The sequence below is a fragment of the Balaenoptera physalus genome, assembly GCF_965194825.1.
Source record: "Balaenoptera physalus genome assembly, chromosome: 16".
In the NCBI taxonomy this organism is placed as follows: Eukaryota; Metazoa; Chordata; class Mammalia; order Artiodactyla; family Balaenopteridae; genus Balaenoptera; species Balaenoptera physalus.
Genome location: NC_138898.1, coordinates 55,107,715 through 55,126,469, shown reverse-complemented (window position 1 = coordinate 55,126,469; position 18,755 = coordinate 55,107,715). Strand labels below are relative to the sequence as shown.

General features: G+C 51.1%; 1 protein-coding gene across 4 annotated transcripts in view; it reads right to left on the bottom strand.

Annotated features, from left to right (window-relative positions):
- The window catches only part of MGRN1 (mahogunin ring finger 1), a 66,253-nt gene that overhangs the window by 43,235 nt on the left and 4,263 nt on the right, over positions 1-18,755 (bottom strand). For 2 of the 4 annotated variants that reach the window (XM_082429046.1, XM_082429045.1), the window contains exon 1: positions 17,362-17,631. The exons of 1 other annotated variant lie outside the window; for it this stretch is intronic. In XM_082429046.1, the coding sequence (XP_082285172.1) occupies positions 17,362-17,449 (88 nt within the window). In that variant the 5' untranslated portion in view covers positions 17,450-17,631. Of the gene's footprint in view, positions 1-17,361; positions 17,632-18,755 lie in introns of those variants that run through there. One more of the 4 variants, XM_082429044.1, reaches the window with a different exon arrangement.

The following is an 18,755-nucleotide window of genomic DNA, read 5'->3' as shown; positions in this document are numbered from 1 at the left end:
AGGGTCTCTGTACTTGCTGTTTCCTCTGCTTATGAAATTCTTCCCCAAGAGTCTGCCTTGATCCTTAGACCTCATGTGTCCTCCTCAACAAGGCCTCTTCTGATCATTCTTTTTAAAATTTGCAACTTCTGCCCTCCCACCCTGCCTGCTGACCCCCCACTCCCAGCCCCCTTCCCTGCTTTATTCTCCTCCACAGCTCTTTCCACAACCTGACGATACACAGGACGCCTGCACGTCTTAGTGTAGTTTTAAGCTTTAATAACTTCAGAGGTATAAATGCTACAAACGGAAACCTCCAGATTAAGAGGCAACGGATGAGGGTTTTTTTTTTGGGGGGGGCTAGGTTTTTTGGGGGGAGGCTTTAACTGTTTCTTTTCTAAATTAATGTGTATTGCCTTTTTTTTTTTAATGTTTGGCCACACCTCGAGGCTTGTGGGATCTTAGTTCCTGGACCAGGAATCAAACCCGCACTCTTGGCAGTGAAAGGGCGGAGTCCTAACCACTGGACCACCAGGGAATTCCCTAACGTGTATTGCTTTAAAACAAGAAAAATTATTTTAAAAAGACTGGAGGGGGACTTCCCTGGTGGTGCAGTCGTTAAGAATCCGCCTGCCAATGCAGCGGACACGCGTTCGAGCCCTGGTCTGGGAAGATCCCACATGCCGTGGAGCAACTAAGCCTGTGCACCACAACTACTGAGCCTGCGCTCTAGAGCCCGTGAGCCACAACTACTGAGCCCACGTGCCTAGAGCCCGTGCTCCGCAACAAGAGAAGCCACCGCAATGAGAAGCCCACGCGCTGAAACGAAGAGTATCCCCGCTCGCCGCTACTAGAGAAAAGCCCGCGCACAGCAACGAGGACTCAACGCAGCCAAAAAAAAAAAAAAAAAGACTGGAGACATGGGACAAGGATGGTAGATCAGTGACCATAAAATCACAAAACTGGAACCACGTTCTGGAAAAACCACTGGATTGTACGTTTTAAAAGGGTGAAGTTTGTAGCATGTGAATTATATCTCAACAAGGTTGTTATTATGAACTGGAAACACTTCAGTTGTCAGCTGGTAAATCATCAACAATTTTTTTTGGTATTAGATCTTTATATGATCTTTCTATTTTTTGGCAAATAACTTGGAATTAGATGCTATTGCTAAATCAAACCCTTGTTAATTCCCATCTACTTTATTTACGTGAACAAAGTTTCTCAACTTAAAATGAAAAACAGAACTAGAAGTGCTGCTGAGCCGTCTCATTCCAGCAACAGGTTCTATTCGACTGTGACTCCATGAATTAACTGGGGGGAAAGCAGCCTATCCACTGACTTAAGAGATATATGTTCAATTTTTTTTTTTTAGTATTTACGTTTGTTATTTATAAAAACTGTAATATTTGTGATGTTTTGACCAACTGGATATTTGTAATGGCCACTCAAACCAGGAGAAAAATTCTCCCTTTTAAGATTCTAATTTCAATTTATGTACATATTTTGGTTGCATACAATATAGGGACCAATAAAAGACTTTCAAGCATAAAAAGTTGGAAACACCTCACATGCTCGGTAAGGAAATGGTCCAACACACCGTGGCAGTGACAGGATGGAACCAAACATCAGGTAAAGGAGGGAGCGGGGTCTCCGAGTACCAGCACAGAGCAGGTGCAGAACCAACACAACTCAAACACGGAGGACGTGAAAACATCACAGCGCAGCCCCGCAGCGCAGATGGTGGGACCCCACACTTGGAGGAGGAAGAAACCAACGTGGGGAGGACATGCCTGAGTCCATAATATGAAAAATGTTAACTGTGGACTCTGAATGGAGGGCATTCCCTATATTACTCTCTGTGTTTTCCTGTATGTTTTTAAATGCTCATACTTTTTAAAAATTTATTTATTTTTATTTATTTATTTATTGGTTGTGTTGGGTCTTTGTTGCTGCACGCGAGCTTTCTCTAGTTGCGGTTAACGGGGGCTACTCTTCGTTGCGGTGCGTAGGCTTCTCATTGCAGTGGCTTCTCTTTGCTGTGGAGCACTGGCTCTAGGTGCACGGGCTCCAGTAGTTGTGGCACGTGGGCTCAGTAGTTGTGGCTCACAGGCTCTAGAGCACAGGCTCAGTAGTTGTGGCGCACGGGCTTAGTTGCTCCGCGGCATGTGGGATCTTCCCGGACCAGGGATCGAACCCGTGTCCCCTGCATTGGCAGGCGGATTCTTAACCACGGCGCCACCAGGGAAGCCCTAAGTGCTCACATTTTAACAAAAGGAACTTTTAAAGGAGGAATGTGCATCCTAGGGAACTGGCAGCAGCTCCCAGGTGTGTGCCTGTGTGTGTGTACAGGTGTATCGTGCATATGTATATGTGTGGATAGGTGTGTGCATATCTAAATGTGCGTGGCGTGTGTGTGTAGGTGTGTGTGCACATGCATGCATGTGTTGTGTGTGCATGCATCTGTCATGTACACATGTATACGGTGTACATGTGTTGTGTGCATGCATGTGCATCTGTGTGTGCACACTTTGGAACCAAGAGGAGCAGGCAGGGCTATGAAGAGGAGAGAGGGAAAGAGAAAGACAAGACAACCGAGGGGGAGAAACAAAAAGGAAGACCTGGAGATGGGAAGAGAAGAGAAACCACCCCCACAGCCCCCAGGCTCTTCTTCCATGTCCCCGAGTCAGTGCCCTAGCCTGGGTTCCCCACGGAACCCACTGAGAGGGGATGGAACCTGCCCCCACTTTCCATGTGGGAAAGCTAGTGATGGAGCCACGGCTCAAACCTGGCGACACCAAGCCCACTGTGTCTTTTTTTTTTTTTACTTATTTATTTATTTATTTATTCTTGGCTGCGTTGGGTCTTCGCTGCTGCGCACGGGCTTTCTTTAGGTGCGGCGAGCAGGGGCTACTCTTTGCCGCAGAGCGGTTTCTCATTGTGGTAGCCTCTCCTGTTGCGGAGCACGGGCTCCAGGCGCAGGCCTCGGTAGTTGTGGCTCGCGGGTCCAGAGCGCAGACACAGCAGTTGTGGCGCACAGGCCTAGGTGCTCCGCGGCACGTGGGATCCTCCCAGACCAGGGCTCGAACTGCGTCCCCCGCCCTGGCAGGCGGACTCTTAACCACTGCGCCACCAGGGAAGCCCCACTGTACGTCTTAATCCCGTGCTGGGCACCTCCCTGTACCACAGCACAGGGGACAGACAGGGGACGGCAGTCAGTGGTGTCACTGCCGGTCACACATAATGAGCCACGTGAGAAGGGCGTCTCAATTGTGAAATCCTCCCAGAGGGCCTGCCAGAGGACACGGGTCCTGATTTTGACCTAGAAGGCCCAGCTACCTGGCACAACCCACCCCAGTACCCCAGGGCCTCAGAGGGGCCATCCTCAGACTTTATGGCTAGTATGCGGGTTCCTCAGAACATTAAAAATAGAACTGCCATGTGATCTAGCCGTCCCACTTCTGGGTATTCACCCAAAGGAGACAAAAACACTGATCCAGAAAGATACATGCATCCCGACGTTCACTGCGGCATTATTTATAATAGCCAAGGTGTGGAGGCAACCTAAGTGTTGTCAGTAGATGAATGGATACAGAAGATGTGAGATATATATATAGCTAGATATAGATATAGATATATATAATGGAATAGTACTGGACCATAAATAAAATGAAATCTTGCAATTTGCAACAACATGAATGGACCTAGAGGGTATGCTAAGTGAAATGAGTCAGAGAAAGACAAATACCACGTGAACTCACTTAAGTGTGGAATCTAAAACACAAAACCAAACAAACAAAACAAAACCGGACTCATAGATATAGAGAACAAACAGGTGGTTGGCAGAGGGAGGGGGCTGAGTGAAATATGTGAAGAGGATTAAGAGGTACAAACCTCCACTTATAAAATAAATAAGTCATGGTGACATAATGTACAGCATAAGGAATACGGTCAATAATATCGTAATAACTTTGCACAGGAACAGATGGTTACTAGACTTGTCATAATGTATGCAAGTGTCAAATCACTATGTATCAACAGTACAAAACTAATATAACATTGTACATCAACTGTCTATCTATATATTTATAAATACATATATATTTTTTCTTTCACCCATCTTATTTTTTTCTTTTCCATTATAGTTTATTACAGGATATTGAATATAGTTCCCTGTGCTATACAGTAGGACCTTGTTGTTTTTCTATTTTATACACATTAGCTTGCATTTGCCAATCCCAAACTCCTGATTTATCCCCCCCACCAATTTCCCCTTTGGTAACCATAAGTTTGTTTTCTATGCCTGTAAGTCTGTTTCTGTTTCATAGATAAGTTCATTTGTGTCATATTTTAGATTCCACATATAAGTGATAATTAGTATTTGTTTTTATACCTCACTTAATATGATAATCTCTAGGTCCATCCATGTTTCTGCAAATGGCATTACTTCATTCTTTTTTATGGCTAATATTCCATTGTATATATGTACGACACCTTCTCTATCCATTCATCTGTCAATAGACATTTAGGTTGCTTCCATGTCTTGGGTATTGTAAACAGTGCTGCTATGAACACTGGGGTGCATGTATCTTTTCAAATTAGAGTTTTCTCTGGATATATGCCCAGGAGTGGGATCACTGGATCATATGGCATCTCTATTTTAATTTTTTAAGGAACCTCCATACTGCTTTCCATAGTAGCTGGACCAATTTACATTCCCAGCAACAGTGCAGGAGGGTTCCCACTTCTCCACACCCACCTCCAGCATTTGTTATTTGTTACATCAACTATACTTTAATTTTTTAAAATTATGGCTAAAACAAATCCATGTCTCTGTCCCCTCTCTGCTGTCGCAGCCAAGGGACACTCGGGCTCAGACAGCTCACCTCCTCTCTGCCCGAGGGATTCAGACTCTGCCCTACTTATGGGTGTCCCAGTGACCTGGATGACAAACAGATGAACAGCCACCAAAACAAAGACCAAGAGTGCCCTTCCCGGGAGGCTCCCAGCGTCCCCTAAACTCGGCTGTTTTCCTTTACATATGTCAGGCGTGGAAGGACAAGTCAGGTGTAAAGCAGACACGTGTTCATCATCTTCCAGGATGAGGAAAATCAAGGCTGTTTCTGTGACGGCCTGTGGAGGTGGAGGCAGAGAGGTGCTGCCCCTTCCTCACGGGCCACAGAGCGAGCCGAGCGGACTTCTGGGGTTCCTTTCTGTTTTGTGTGTTCCACTTTTACACATCTAGCTGTGCGCATGTGTGTGACGATCATCATTTACAACCGAAAACTGGAAACATTCTAGTTGCTTAAGTGAACTAACCCTGCTAAAGAGCCAGGTGCCAGGACACGCAAAGATCTCCCTGGGATCAGAGTCAAAAGGCAAAGTGTTGGTCAGCATAGAGAGCACAGATGGACTCTAGGGGAAAGAAAGGGTCAGGCAGGATGCATGCCAAACAGATAGTAATCTCCGAGGAGGCGGGGAGAGAGAGGGAACAGTAAACCATGCCCTCAATGTTCTCCCCAAGAACACTGGCTCTGCACCCAGAGTTCTATTTTTTTTTAATAAATTTATTTATTTATTATTTATTTTTATTTTTGTCTGCGTTGGGTCTTCGTTACTGCGCGTGGGCTTTTCTCTAGTTGTGGCGAGCAGGGGCTACTCTTCATTGCGGTGCACCGGCTTTTCATTGCGGTGGCTTCTCGTTGCAGAGCATGGGCTCTAGGTGCACGGGCTTCAGTAGTTGTGGCATGCGGGCTCAGTAGTTGTGGTGCATGGGCTTAGTTTCTCCGCGGCATGTGGGATCTTCCTGGACCAGGGCTCGAACCCGTGTCCCCTGCATTGGCAGGTGGATTCTTAACCACTGCGCCACCAGGGAAGCCCCAGAGTTCTATTAAAACCTGAGTTTATCAAGAGACCAGAGTCTGGAACCCTGCTATAGAGTGAATGTTCGTGTCCCCCAAAATTCACATGTTGAAACCTAAGCCCCAATGTGATGGTGTTAGGAGGTGGGGCCTTCGGGAGGTGATCCTGCCTGATTCACCCAAATCTCCCAACCTCTGAAACACCCACAACAGAAAGAAGCTGGGCAGGACAGGTGCCACCCAGCATCCCTGTGGGGACAGCCACCACTACGACCACCACAGCCACAGGGCAGCTCCATGGCTTCATCAACTCCTGGTTTCCCCCGAGATCTGAGTGAAGAGACATCGTCAGAGGCGGAGCTCCTGCAGCAGGGCATCCTCAGACTAGACGCCGTTCTAGGTGGTCCCTTAAAACGCAAATGGGATGTCTGCACACAACCCGGGACCCCTTCAGAGCTCCCACCTGCACCCCGACTCCTCAGGGGCTCACAGGCCTGAGCCCCTCACCTCCCACCTTCAGTCTCAGCAGCGGCCCACCTTCCTTCCAAGTCCTTCCTACACAGCAGTGCCTCTGGCCTCGAGGTCTCTGCGGGCTGATCCTCTGCCCACACTTTCACACCCCAACTGTCCCTGGCTCACCCTGTGCATTGCTCAGACCTCCATGTGCTCAGAGAGGCCTTTGCTCAGCACCTCCAGCATGCAGAACACGGAGGGACCCCCACGCAGACGACCCTCACCTCTCCTCGACCCAAGAGCAGGACTGTGCATCTTGGAGATGGGATGCCCACATCCCCAGGAGCCCCACGAGGCCCAAGGACCGTCTGTCTCGGGAACATGGGATCCCAGTGCCCTTTCCAGCACATTTTCAGGTAACCCAGGCTCCGCCCCCCACACTCCAGACACTCTGGACCAGGGACACTGATGTTATCCCCAAGGGCAAACAGGCCTCGCTCAACCCACGGGCTAGGCTCCGGCTCATCACTCTGCAGCAGACTCTTATTCTGCTCTGCGCTGCCCACCCCACCGCATCATCTCCCCGCCCGTGTCCCGGACCCCAGAGCTCTCTCCATCCCCTGTGGCCCAATGGGCTGCTCCGGCCTTGCAACTCCCCGGAGGCCTCCCGTGCCCTCCTGGCAGGCCTTTGCCCAACTCTCTGCATGGTGTTGATCCCGACAAGCCCAGTAATCACCACCCTGGCCTGGACACAGCAGGAGCCCAATGAAGGTGGATGAATGACACCTTTATTCCTATGTGACAATCATGGAAACTGAGGAACAGAGAGATCAAGGAACTGCTCGAGCCACACTACCAGTGAGAGGTGGCATCCTCATTGACAATCCATGCTGACCCAGAGCTGCGTCCTCAACGATGCCAGCCCAGCCAGTGTTTTCAACCCACTAGGCAATTTTCCAATTCTCATCCAACACTGCCCGGGTGGCCTACAAACTTAGTTCAATCCTGACACCATGTACCTGGACACAGTTGACACTGTCAGATCCCACAAGATAACGGCTCAGCCCATACGACTGCAAACCCCTACCCCACTTCAGACGCCAATCACAAGTTCAGGTGATCCCCTATGCTTCTGACCCACCAGCTATAAATCAAAGTTCCCAGGACCCCCTTCTCGGGTCCAATTAATTTGCTAGAGTGTCTCACAGAACTCAGGAAAACAGTTCACTTACTAGATTATCAGTTTATTACAAAAGGATACAACTCAGGAACAGCCGGATGGAAGGGATGCACAGGGCAAGGCACGTGGGAAGGGCTGCGGAGATTCCATGCCCTCCGAGTGTGCCACCCTCCCAGCACCTCCACATTGTTCACCAACTGAGAAGCGCTCCAAACCTGGCCCCTCTGAGTCTTTGTGGAGGCTTCATTACATAGATAAGACCGATTACATCATTGGCCACTGGCCATCATCTCAATCTCCAGCCCTCTAAGCTCATGGCTGGCTCCACCGGCAACTAGCCCCCATCCTCAGGTGCTTTCCAAAAGTCACCTCATTAGTATAAACTCAGGTGTGGTTGAAAGGGATCTGTTAAGAATATCAAAAGACACCCATTTCACTTTATCACTCATCCCTTAGGAAATTCCAAGGGTTTGAGGAGTTCTGTGACAGAAACGGATGAAGACCAAATTTGTATTTCTTATTAAAAATCACGATACCCCTGCCAGGTAAACCGTGATATTGACAAAGACACCCTGGGGCCCCCTTCTAAGAAACACAGGTGGCCCTGGAACCTGGGCACTGGGTGTGGCTTCGCTCAGCTGCCTCCGTAGTCATTCCCACTTGGGTGGAGGGGAGCGGGGAAGGTGAGAAGTCTGGGAACAGTTCATTGATTCCACTGGCCAAAAATTCTTCTCATTTTACCACAGCACAGATATTCCCGGTTACCAGCTTCCTGACATCCGCTGCCACTAAGCCCCAGCTGGGCCTGACCAACAGGGATCAGGATGTCACTGCCCTCAGAGAGGGCTGATCTCGGGAAGCATCTCCAGGCCCATGAGATCACCCCGCCAGGTAAGAGACAGCCCCTTGGGCTAAGAGGCTGTTCCCAAACAGTGTACGGAGACCGACCCCTGGGGCCCACCCACCGTAATCACGCAGCTCAGCGATTCCCCTGGGTCGCGTTCACACATTGCACAGAATAGCTTCTCTGCTCCCCACACTCAGGCTGGGGGACTCAGCGCAGCCCAACCTCTCTGGGCCTCAGCGTTCCCATCTGTAACACGAGGCCTCGGTGAACACCACCAGCTGCAGACTACAGACAGAGGGCTGCTGGGGATGCCCTAGGGATAAAAGGAGCCGATTATGCAAAGGAGCTTTACACAGGTGACAAGACACCTGAAAAACCTCCCTGCCGTGTGAAAGCCTTACCAGAGTGGACACAGCAAGTAAAAAGCTTGCACCCCTTCCCCTCCCATGGAGGGAAGAACAGTGAGCTGAGAACAGCTCTGAGCAAGCAAGGACTCTGCTTTGCTGAGTTCCTGGAAGGCGCTGCAGCCGCCTCTTTTGGGGGGAGGGGTCCTCCCCAGCTTCACCCCTTTTCTGGACACGGCCTCCACCACACACAGAGGTGGGCCCCAGCTGCCACCAGAACACACAGCTCCCAGCCCCTGGACACGGCTGGTTGGCCGCAGCGAACACCAGACTGTGCTGGGCCATCCCCACAGTCCCCTCCCCCCGACCCCGGGAACTGGACCCAAGACCACAGGACTCGGTCCTTGAGGGCCTCCGGTGGGTGAAGTCAGCTCTATGCCTGTCACAGCAGCATGACACTGAGGCCGGAGAGGACGGGGCTGTGTTCTGCTTCTCCTGGCTTCCGGTGCTTGGGTCCCCATCCTGGGTTCTAGAGACGCTACCCACCAGGCTGCAGTGCATTCCATTTCTGCCTAAGAGAGTTGGCATAAATGCCACGGACAGACAATCTCCAAAGAATTCAAAATGTAATAAAAAGTACTTAGGAAAGCACTCCTGCAGGTAGGTGAGACAAGAGAGACAATCCAATATTTTTTTTTAAAAAATGCAAAAGACCTCACAAAAAGAGGAAGAGAAATGAATGGCAATTTACACACAAAAAGGTGCCCAGCCTCACTGGTCATCTGGGAAAAATAAATTAAAACTACCACAAGACATCCATGGCTAATATTAAAGAGAAAAGCAACAGAATAGCACACACACACACACACACGACACCAGCCAGCACTGGTGAGAACACAGAGCCCCTGGAACTCACCTCTGCTGGTGGGAGCGTGAACGGGCTCAACCCGCCGCAACATTGTAAAAGCTGTGGACTCCGCACACGCGCACCCGAGGGTGCCAGACCCACTGCCAGGTAAGAAAACAGACCCAAAGAGATGGGTATCTGGGATTGTCAAGACGAGACACAGAAAGTACAGTGGTGGCTGCCAGGGGCTGGGGGAGAGGGCAATGGGAGTTATTGTTTAATGGAGACAGAGTTTCAGTTTCACAAGAGGAAGACTTACGGGGATGATGGTGCGGATGGCTACACAGCAGTGTAAATGTACTTAATGCCTCTGAACTGCACACTTAAAACGGGTAAAATGGTCATTGTTATGTGGAATTTACCAATTACTTTTAAAAGTGAAAAAAAAAATGGACCCAAAGAAATCAGACTCCTGGGAACCAAAGCCAGGCACAAGAGTGTCCACCCAGCATCATTCATGAGAGCCCAAACCGGAAACTCCCCGAGCGCCCTCCACGTGAGCTCGTGGATGAACACACGGTAGCACCGGCAGACACTGGGATGTCACGCAGCACAGACAGGAAACCGACTGCCGCCCCACTGACAGCGTCCACCCTCTCACCACCCGACGTGCAGCCAAGAGCATCCACTTCCGTTCATACCAAGTTCAGAAACAGGCAAAACTCACCTCCACTGGAGTCCAGAGGGGGCCTCCCAGGGAGGAGGGGGCAGAGATTGGGGCGGGGCACCGGGGGCTTTGGGGGCTGCTACTCTTCTATTCCTTCAGCACGCCCACCTGGTGATGGTTCATCAAGCGGAAGCTCCTGACCTGTACGTCTCCTCAATATGTTACACTTTGGCTGTACATGTACATACGTGCATACACCACACGTTTTCTACAGCACTGAACTGAATACAATTCCTTCTTTTGATTCCCCCCTAAAGCACTGCGGGCATCTGGTCACTCAGGGCTATCACAGGGGCAGGAGACCCGGGTAACAGAATGCGGCAGTTATCAGAACAGTGGACCCCCCGGAAGGCCTGCTCTGCGGGTGCCGGGCGCCCAGAACCAAGCCAACGCCGAGTAGGATGAAAGGATGAGAAAATGGGTTCTTTGCAAGCACTGCACACACAGGGGTGGACAGATGTTCCCGTGTCAGTCGTTCCCAAGCCTCCCCCTCCCCTCCCAGCTCGGAGAGAGCCGGCCATGATTTCTAGACAGCGAGTGGCCCCCCCCATGCTGCTCCACACCACCGGCTTGTCTGCAAACAGCAGGGGCGCGGGCCAGGCGGCAGCTGGGCCTGGCTCCCCCAGCTCTGGGGAGCTGGGCAGACGCGGGGACAGTTGGCAGAACTGAACAAGTCCACTGTTATTCACTGAGCCTGAGTCCGATGCTGTGTGGGTGGCATGTGTGGCACCACTGCCCTGCGTTTTACAGGACAACACAGAAACGTGAGGCCTGATGGCTGTACCTGACCACACGGAAACACACATGGTTAACGCCCACTGGACGTGGCCCCGTGCCAGCGTCTGGCCGCCGGCACCGGACTTGGGAGGTGAGGCAGGCAGCAGTGGTCACTGCTCGCGGGGTCATCCAGGAAGTGCAGGACGTGCCCAGGAAACTGCCAGGCCCCTGAAAAACACAGGCTCGGCTGGACCAGGGCTTGGTCCCTCCCCGCCAGCTCCCGTGGACTCACAGAGTCACAACTGAAAGGGGCCTGGGAGCAAGTGACCGGCTCAAGGCCACAGGGCAAGTCACTGGCGTGGGGCCGCTGGACTCTGAATCCAGTGCTCCGCCTCGGCTCTGCAGGCAGGTGGGGGCTGAAGACCCCTTGAGGCGGGCTCACACTCACAGTGCTGAGCTAAGCTCCGCCTATGCCCACCCTGCTGGTGGAAGGGTGTGTTGTCCGCACAGCAAAGGCCACCCCAACCGTGAGGATGAAAACATGTGCGCACACCCCCCTTTGATGCTAGGCAGCTGGGCCCTCCGCGCCACGACCAACCTCCTGGCACCAGGCGAAAGGCCTGCCAGCCGGCTGGCCAGCCTAACCAGCACAAGCCCGGCTTCTTCCACTGACCAACAAGAGAGTGCAGCAAAGCCCAGGAGCCGGGCGAAGGATGCAGGGACCTCTGGGTGCTCAAAACCCCGAGGGCATGCGACACAGCAAACCTCAGCCCCAGTGGCCACAGGGCCCAAGTGCCCACTGAAGGCTTCTAAACCTAAGCAACTGGCTTCTCCTTCAGGGAGACAGGTCCTCAGATGCCCACCCGCCATGGCCAACTTAAAGGGTTTTTGTTTCTGCTGTTTTGCTGTTGTTGTTTTTACCTAAAATGTAACTACTGAACTTCCGAAAATACAGCTTATTTATGCAGCTCTTACAATGATAAAATCCAAACCGAGTTCATGTGAGCAGAAGCACAGAACTAGTTCTGCTCTGTGAACGGACACAGGTGGCACGATGCCGGCGATGATGGTGCAGGACTCGGAGCACGAAGGTGAAACCCCCATGTGCAGGTGGAGCCCCTTCCCCACACCCCACCCCTCTGCCACTGACCCTGGGGCTCGGAGCACAAGCTCACTGCCTCGGGACAGTGATGGGGCCCAGGGACCCAGAATGTCCCCAGTGACAGAGGACGCCCTCGGTGACACAAAAAGTCCTCCCTCGTCTTACAACACCTGCCTCGGTTCTTTCCTTCAGGCACCAATTAACCAGAGTCGGCAAGGCCCCACTTCAGAAAGGGCAAACCCAACACACGTGGCAGCACTCATGAGCAGACATCTCTAGACTGCCACCAACACAAAAGTACACACCAAAGTCTCCTGGCACACACCTCAGGCCCCTCACTGCGTGGCGGCAGGCCCAGGAGTCCCCAGACCCCCGCCTGACACCCCAGGGGATAAGATGCAGCCCAGTCTGAGCAGCTTGTACACTAGGGAGAGGGGGGTTGTTTTCCGCAAGGCCTGCTGCACAAGCATTTATTAAACACCTACCGTGTGCAGGCCCAGGTGCTGGGAGAAAAAATCAGCCTGATTTCTAGTTCCTCTGCCAAAGAGGACAAAAGTCTAGTGTCACGAGAACATGGCAAAGTTCAAGTGAGATAAAGGAGGTAAAAATGCTCTGAAAGTACACGCACCTGATATACAAAAGCTTTAGGTCTGGGGCATAGTTCACCCACACCTCCAGGGTTAGTGGATCACATGTCTGATTGCCCTTCCGGACGCTTCTCTTGGGTGACCTGTCCCTACCATGACCTCCCTCAAACACCAGGGCAGGGCAGCCCACATGGCTTTAAGACACATGAGGAACAATAGTAACGCAGAAGGAGGAACAACCAACCATGGCAGCCAACAACGACCAGGCACTGCTGTGGGGACCTACTGTGCTCCGGGCTTCCATCTGCAACCTTCTCTCTCTTTTTTTTAAAATAAATTTATTTATTTATTTATATTTATTTTTGGCTGTGTTGGGTCTTCGTTTCTGTTCGAGGGCTTTCTCCAGTTGCGGCGGGCGGGGGCCACTCTTCATCGCGGTGCGCGGGCCTCTCACTATCGCGGCCTCTCTTGTTGCGGAGCACAGGCTCCAGATGCGCAGGCTCAGTAGTTGTGGCTCACAGGCTTAGTTGCTCCGCGGCATGTGGGATCTTCCCAGACCAGGGCTCAAACCCGTGTCCCCTGCATTAGCAGGCAGATTCTCAACCACTGCACCACCAGGGAAGACCCAAAGATCTTTTAGATATAACTCCAAAAACATTAACCATCAAAAAAATTGATAGGGAATTCCCTGGTGGGCCAGTGGTTAGGACTCCACGCTTTCACTTCCAAGGGCCCGGCTTCAATCCCTGGTTGGGGAACTAAGATCCCACAAGCCACGTGGTGTGGCCAAAAAAAAAAAAGACAAAAATGATAAATCAAACTTCACCAAAACTTAAAATTTTGCTCCTCAAAAGACACCATTAAGAAAATGAAAAGACAAACCACAGACTGCAAGAAAATATTTGCAAATCACAGAGCTGATAAATGAATTGTATCACTGTATCCAGAATCCATAAAGAACTCTTACAACTCAAAAAGAAGACAATCCAACTTTTAAAAAGTGAATAAGACTAAAAGAGCCAACCCTCCAACACACACACACACACACACACACACACACACACACACACACACACACACACGACATATAACGGCCAATAAGCACATGAAAAGATGCTCAACATCATCAGTCATCAGGAAAATGCAAATCAAAACCACAGTGAGATACCACTTCACACCCACTAGGATGACTATAATTAAAAAGGTAGGCAATAATAAGTGTTGCCAAGGATGCTGAGAATTTGGAATCCACATACACTGCTGCTGGGAATAAATGTAAATTGGTGCAGCCATTATGGAAAACAGTCTGGCAGTTCCTCAAAAGGTTAAACATATGACCCAACAATTCCACTCCTAGGTGTATACTAAAGAGAACTGAACACACCAAACAAACGTTCAGCGGCGTTATTCATAATAGCCAAAAGGTAGAAACTCCCCAAGTGTTCGTTAACTGGTGAAAAGATAAACAAAATGTACTATAACCATACAGTAAAGTACAATATATGGATGAACCTCAAAAACAATGCTAAGTGAAAGAAGCCAGACACAAAAAAAGACTACATGCTGCATGATTCCAGTTATATGAAATGTCCAGAAAGGGCAAATTTTAACGACAGAAAGCAGATCAGTGATGGGGTAGGGGTGAAGGTGACAGCAGAGACTGCCTGCAAACAGGCATAAGGCAAGGAAACTTTTATGATGGAAATATCTAAAACTGATTGTGGTGATGGTTGCACAATTCTATAAGTTTACTAAAAATCGCCAGATCATAGGTTTACAAAGAATGAGTTGTACCGCACACGATTGATACCTCAATAAAGCTGTTATGAGTAAAATAAATAAATACAATCAAAACAAAGCAAATGCTGTTAAATTCAAGCTAGGTACTGTTGCAGGGCATGTTGAAAACTTCAAAGTAAAAGAAAATTGGACAGGGACTTCCCTGGTGGCACAGTGGTTAAGAATCCGCCTGCCAATGCAGGGGACACATGTTCTAACCCTGGTCTGGGAAGATCCCACATGCCTCTGAGCAACTAAGCCTGTGTGCCACAACTACTGAGCCTGCGCTCTAGAGCCCGCGAGCCACAACTACTAAAGCCTGCATGCCTAGAGACCGTGCTCCGCAACAACAGAAGCCACCGCAATGAGAAGCCCGCACACCGCAACAAAGAGTAGCCCCCGCTTGCCGCAACTAGAGAAAGCCCGCGCGCAGCAATGAAGACCCAACGCAACCAAATAAATAAATTAAATAAATAAATAAATGTATTTTTAAAAAAAAGAAAATTGGACAGGAGATTTTAAAAGTCCTCACCATACACACACACACACAGAGATAACCATGAGATGACGGATGTGTAAGTAACCTTATTGTGATAATCATTTCCCGATATATACACATATCAAATCATTACACTGCACACCTTAAACTTACGCAACATTATATGTCAATTATATCTCAATAAAGCTGGAAAAAAATTGGACAGTGTTACAGAGGTGTTAAAAAAATACTAACTAGCACCCAATGATTCTTTCTAATATAATCAACAAAATTGACAGAGACCTGAAAAGGTAACAACTGTCTCATAAATTGATTGTACAGTCCATGGTCCCTAAAATCATCTCAACCCCCCCTTCCGTCCCCAGTCCATGCTTGGGGAAACATACTCAAGTACTGCTTAGGTTCCAGACTGCCTCCCGGAATAAGGTGGCCCGAGGGACAGGAAGCAGAGAGGACAGCCTTTGGACCGGACAGGTTAAGCACTCCAATCGCTGGCAGCAAAACCGAGGTGGCCCATGGTACTCACCTGGGTGCCAGCCCCAGCAGATTAACTGTGGCTGACTCGGGTGTCCACAGAGTGGACCTGACCGATTAACAAGGTCTGCCAAACAGAATCCAGAAGCAGTGCTGTAAGTGCCTTGTATTTGTGATTTTGTCCAAATGCCCAACTGAAGGGACATCAGGTTTGCTCTGCTCCCAGGTGACAGGAGGTACCACCTTAAACTTTTTGATACCTCTTCCAAGACACTGCTAACTGCTATTAGAGTCTAAGTTGATCACTTAATTTACTTTTTGAGCCATTATAGCAGCTAACATTTTTCAAGGACCTCTTAGGTGCTAAGCACTGTTCTGAGCACTGTATGAGGATCAGCCCATTTTACAGATGAGGAAACCATGACCCAGGGGGCTAAGCAGCTTGCCTAAGATGACTCAGCCAAAGATGGGCTGGAAGAACATCAGAGGTGGAAGAGGATGACTTCAAACAACTGCTCCATCAGATCTGGGGATGTCAGCCTCCAGGGGATCCCTATACCAGGCTGGGCTGCCCTGTCCTAGTGCCTGGGAACAAGCAGGCGTGGAGATCTCCCATGCCTAGTAGTAAACAGAGCCCTCTGCCCAGCTCTGACCGCATCCTCTTTGACTGCCCCGAACTGCTAGTCTCCACTCCCTTTATCTCTGGTGGTCCCAAACACTTGTCTTCTTTCACCTTCCAAAATGAGGGTGAAGCAGTTCTCAAACTTGAGTGGACATCTGACTCACCCTAGGAGTGGGTTTTAAATGCAGGTTCCTAGGCCACAGCAGGCCCCAACAAGTCTGAGGCAGGGCCTGGGAAATGCATGTTAAACAAGCTTCCCCACTGTTGGAAGCAGGTGGTCCTGGACCATACTCAGAGGAAACCTGGCCCAGGGGATGCCCACAGGCCAACTGTGAGGCCTAGAAGACCACGACATGGGATCAGATACTTCAGAAGCCAGGATCAGAGGCCCCAGTCTGAAAGTCTCCATGATATCCAAATGCCCTGTCCTCTTTCTTCTCTCCTTTCCAGGCAAGTAACCAGACGAGGAGATGGAGCACGAGGAACCCGAACTAAAGTTCCAGGGCAGGCCACACTCCTCATCAGAGGCAGAAAAACATTGTGGACGGGTACAACTGGTCTGGTAGTCTGACTCCTGGTCCTGCACCCAGATGAGCTTCCATCCAGTTCTGAGACCTTGGGAAAGTCACTTCCTCCCTGGGGCTCAGGTCTTTCAGCCACAAAAAAGGAGACTGGAGAACCGGGTAGGTCCCTTCCAACCATTCCCCGGTTGTCCAGCATGGACTCCCAGCTCCTCTTCCACCGACAGTTATGCCCCCTTGGGCCCAGCCTCCCCCCCCCCCCCCCCCCCCCCACCAAACACAAGCGCCAGGTCACAGGAGAGCTAAGCCTCTGTCCAGACGGGACGGAGAGTGTCCAGAACCACTGGTCGGGTCTTCACAAGAAGCCACCAAAGAAAGGGAAAACCGGAGATGGAATGATGTCAATCCTTTTGACAATGACCACTTTGTAAGCACAAGCGAAGCATCGGGCACCGTGCTAAGCCCTCCCAAGCGTCGCGCCCCGGAACCTCACGCCAGCCCTGGGGGATTCCTATTGAGCATACCCCAGTGTGCATACGAGGGAGCTGAGGCGCGCAGGAGTGAGCTGACTGACCCAAGGTCACCCAGCCAGGACGAGGCAGTCAGCGCCGTACCGACCCACGCCCCGGGGTCTGGGCGGAGGGCGCGTGGACCTCCATGCAGGGAAGCTGCAGAAAGGGCCGCGGGCCGAGCAGAGCCCCCAGCCCACCCTCCGAGGAGGATCTTGCGCCCAGCCCCGCCGCCCCCTGCCCGCCCCGCGCTCCAGCCCGCGCCTCGCTGTCCGCACCCGGGGCCGAGACCCGGGCCGGGGCGGCCGCTCACCGGATTTCGGGGGGTAGCGATAGGCCGAGTTCGCCTGGATGTCGATGTCCTCCACGCCCGCGATGCGGCGGCTCAGGATGGAACCCATGGTGCACGGCGGGCCGGGCCGAGGCTGGGATGGGGGCAGCGGCGGCGGCGGCGGCGGCGGCGGCGGAGGCGTCCTTACGCGGACATGGCTGGGACCAGGCCGCACGGACGCTTGCCCACGGCCGCGGGCGCTCGGCCTCCGAGCCCCCACCCCCGGCTCAGCCCAGGGCCAGACGCCACGGCAGCCCTCCGCCCCCCAGGCCTGAGGCACCTCGGGAAATGGAGTCCCCTCGCCGCCGAGGGTGCCCGTCGGCGGCGCGGGATACCCACCTAGGAACTACATTTCCCAGGAAGCTCCTCGCCCGGGCTCGCTGCAGTTGTTGACAAACGGTCCGGGACAAACCAAATGGACCTGAGTCCAGAGGGGAGGAACCATCAACCACACTGCAAACTATCCTTCCCTTTGCATTCCATGCACAAGACTAACATCGTAACTCTTTAGCCTTTTAATAATCTGTTCATACATAGATCTTGCTAGGAACCAACGCCTTCCATTTACTCCCTCTCTGAAATAACTCCCGGAGCATGGTTCTCCCCACTTCCCAGGGTTTAATCTCCTGGCCCGGCCAGCAGAGGGCAGACCCGTACCTGCCACCCGCAAAGAGCTGGGATGGAACCCAGGATTACCTGGAGCGGTGCACACAGGGGAAGGGAAGCACCTTTTCCAGAACTCTAGGCATCTCTCTGTCTCCACGTCCAGAACAATTCTTTGAAGACATAATTTTAAAGTCCCCCGTGGAGGCAGTAGACCTCTCCCCGTTTTACATATAGGGAAACTGAGGCACAAAGAAGGGAGGGGGCCACACATAAGGGTGCTCAAGTTTACAAGAATCAGGGTTAGAGTTAAAGCCTCCTCGCAGATTGCAATGTACTTTCTTGGCTTTGTGACTCACACAAAACTCTGTAAGCAGGCCAAGTGAGGATCTGTTTTTACCTACTTTTCACTTGAGAAACAGCAGTTCTGAGAAGAAAGTGACTTCCCAAGACAAGCCTGTCTATCCAGAAAGGAGCTATGGAGGGCAGAGGCTGTCTAAGAGTCTCAGATGGTAAATTCACCACAGTCCACATTAAAGTGAGTCCTACACCTTTCCAGACGCCAGAACCCAGAATACAACCTTCCTATTTTCAGGGGACCTGGGAAGCCAAAAGTAATAAAGGAAGTGAGGGACTTGTGTGATTATAAGGGAGAGTCCAGGTCTTGGAGCCTGATTTAACCTCTCTGCCCTGCAACCAAGATCCCCCTTTAGTGAGCACCTCCTATGTGCCAGACATTGGTGTTGAAGGCTATGCACATATTCTCTCTTTTA